At 41.2% G+C, this 2,182-nt stretch overlaps 1 protein-coding gene across 1 annotated transcript in view; it reads left to right on the top strand.

The window, feature by feature from the left end:
* Positions 1–109: 109 nt before the first annotated feature.
* Positions 110–2,182, top strand: part of LOC119586445 — a gene marked incomplete at its 3' end in the record, with an annotated part of 12,247 nt that continues 10,174 nt past the window's right edge. Inside the window, 1 exon segment of the mRNA XM_037935174.1 lies at positions 110–261. Coding sequence (XP_037791102.1) covers positions 244–261 — 18 coding nt within the window.

Here is a 2,182-nt window from a genome sequence, read left to right as displayed (position 1 = left end):
CTCGGCAGGGTGAAGAGATGATATCATGCATCCGCGTCAGAGATAAGGCACACACCCGTCTTGTTGATACCAGCCTTATCGGAATGTTAATGCCCGCCCTGATTAATGTGCGTTCTGTCTTAGTCTCAGTCGAGTGGGTGTGATATCTGCAGTGTGGTTCTGCGGGTGGAAGGGAAACGGAACCTGTCCTAAGAACCGGTGAATTTGACAACTTTACGCGCGAAGAGGGACGGTTTAGATACCATGAAGGCGCTGCTCTTGGTAGGTCATTTGTCTGTGATTCTAGGATGTCTAGAAACTCATCGAATTTTAAAAATATAAATATGACTGATAAAGGAGCTACGCTTATATTCGAAATAGTCATCAAGTTTTCGAAATAAATCGATGTATTCATGTTGATGGTTTATGTTCTTCAACATGGATATGGTGAAAGAACTGTGTATGACAACAAAATTATGTAAGTTCTTTGACTTTTACAAATTGGAAAAATGTCGCTATAAATACTGTGAAAATTAGATTCTAATCGACAGTTTCCGAGTGCATGCACACCATTGCCATCACCATTGAGTGTCCACCTGTGTATCATCCCGACGCCACATTCTCATATAATGACGGATTCAGAGTGTTGATCTGAGACCCTGAAGGAGTTGTGTTTCGTGAGAAGTGAAAAGAACGTGTCTTTTTTCCTGGACGAGGCACTGGGAATTGAAACCTAGTCCCAGATAATAAAGGGTGAACAAGGATGAAGGACACAAGACCTGTCAGACGCTGACACGCATATCACTTTTGTCCATTTTCTGCTGATCCATCGCCGCCCTGCCTTTATCGCCAGCGGCATGGACATTGCTGAAACTTTTGCCTAGAGATACTACCCACTTAACCATACAGACCGAGTACCATTTGTCTAGTTCACTTCAATTTATATTACAAATTTTGGACTTTATTTGAACATTATATGTTACCAACGACGACATAAGATATAAAAATCGGTAATAAAGTGAATTGTAAACAGGAAATATAAGAAATACAGGAGAGAACCAAACCATTTCCATTCGCCCTTTGATCCGCCCTTTCTAGCTCGTGAAATCGCCGCCCACACGTTCTCCCCAACATTAAACCTTCAACAAAGGAAAATATCACCAGCGTATAACATCATGGGCGTACGCTGGAGCGGGGTGGGGTGTGTGGGGGGGTAATCGCTGGCATATGCTTTTTAGAACATCATAAGAATGACGATCCTGATTAATTATTAAATTAAAAATGACATATCATTTATTGCCTTCATCATAACGCACTGACGAAACCACGACGATTAGATGTGCGGCAGATGAGATTTTTTTCCAGAACAAAGATACATTTATGCTTTAGAATTAATTTTATACTCTTGATGAAAGCCCCGTGGACAAAGACAGATCAGCCTTCAATGACTTCAATGTCAGTGTAAGATTGCCCCCTAGAATCTGTCAGTATTAATGACAGGACAGCCACAGGATCTCCAGGTCCTTTAGACCCCTAAGATCCCTGTGCCTGAGGTCATTTTTATCTCTTCGATATGTACCTTCTGTTTCGGGGGGAGGGGGTGGTCTTGGAAAAAGAGTACGTTTTGTACTCCTGTGAAAACGATGAGAATAATGGTTGCCCCCTTACAGAGTCTGTCGGAATGAAGAAGAGACGCCCTCCCTGCTCTGTCTTTCACACAGGAGCTGGAGATGCAACGGATGTGTGTCACAACGGGGTCGGGGGGAGGGTGAAACTGTCCTAGTATGAAAGGTAGTCAGTAAATCAACTAATGTCAGGTCTGTAATACTAGAATAGTATATGATGGAATATCTCCTAGAATGGTAGTCACAGGGTCAAAAAGAAGGGATTATTCTGTGACTTGATTTTTTTACGAACATATAAAAAAATACCCAAAGGAAAGTGCCGCAAATGCAAAAAGGAGTTATAAAATCCACTATGTTATCATCAGCATAGATGTTGTAAAACGTTTACCATCTATTTCACCATTTATCGGTCTTGGTCTGTAAATGGTCCGTAAAATACCTTGCTTTCTTTTTCTCTTAATGTGGCCTGTAGTTTGGAGAATCTACATACATAGCTGTAAATTTTGTGTGAAGAAAATACGCTACATTTTTTGTATGTCACTTCAGTACCCTCACTACACTTAGTTTTTAATACTGGG

Source organism: Penaeus monodon, chromosome 21 (genome assembly GCF_015228065.2).
Source record: "Penaeus monodon isolate SGIC_2016 chromosome 21, NSTDA_Pmon_1, whole genome shotgun sequence".
Taxonomy (NCBI): Eukaryota; Metazoa; Arthropoda; class Malacostraca; order Decapoda; family Penaeidae; genus Penaeus; species Penaeus monodon.
The sequence above is the reverse complement of the archived record's forward strand: the minus strand, read 5'-3'. Positions and strand labels throughout refer to the sequence as shown.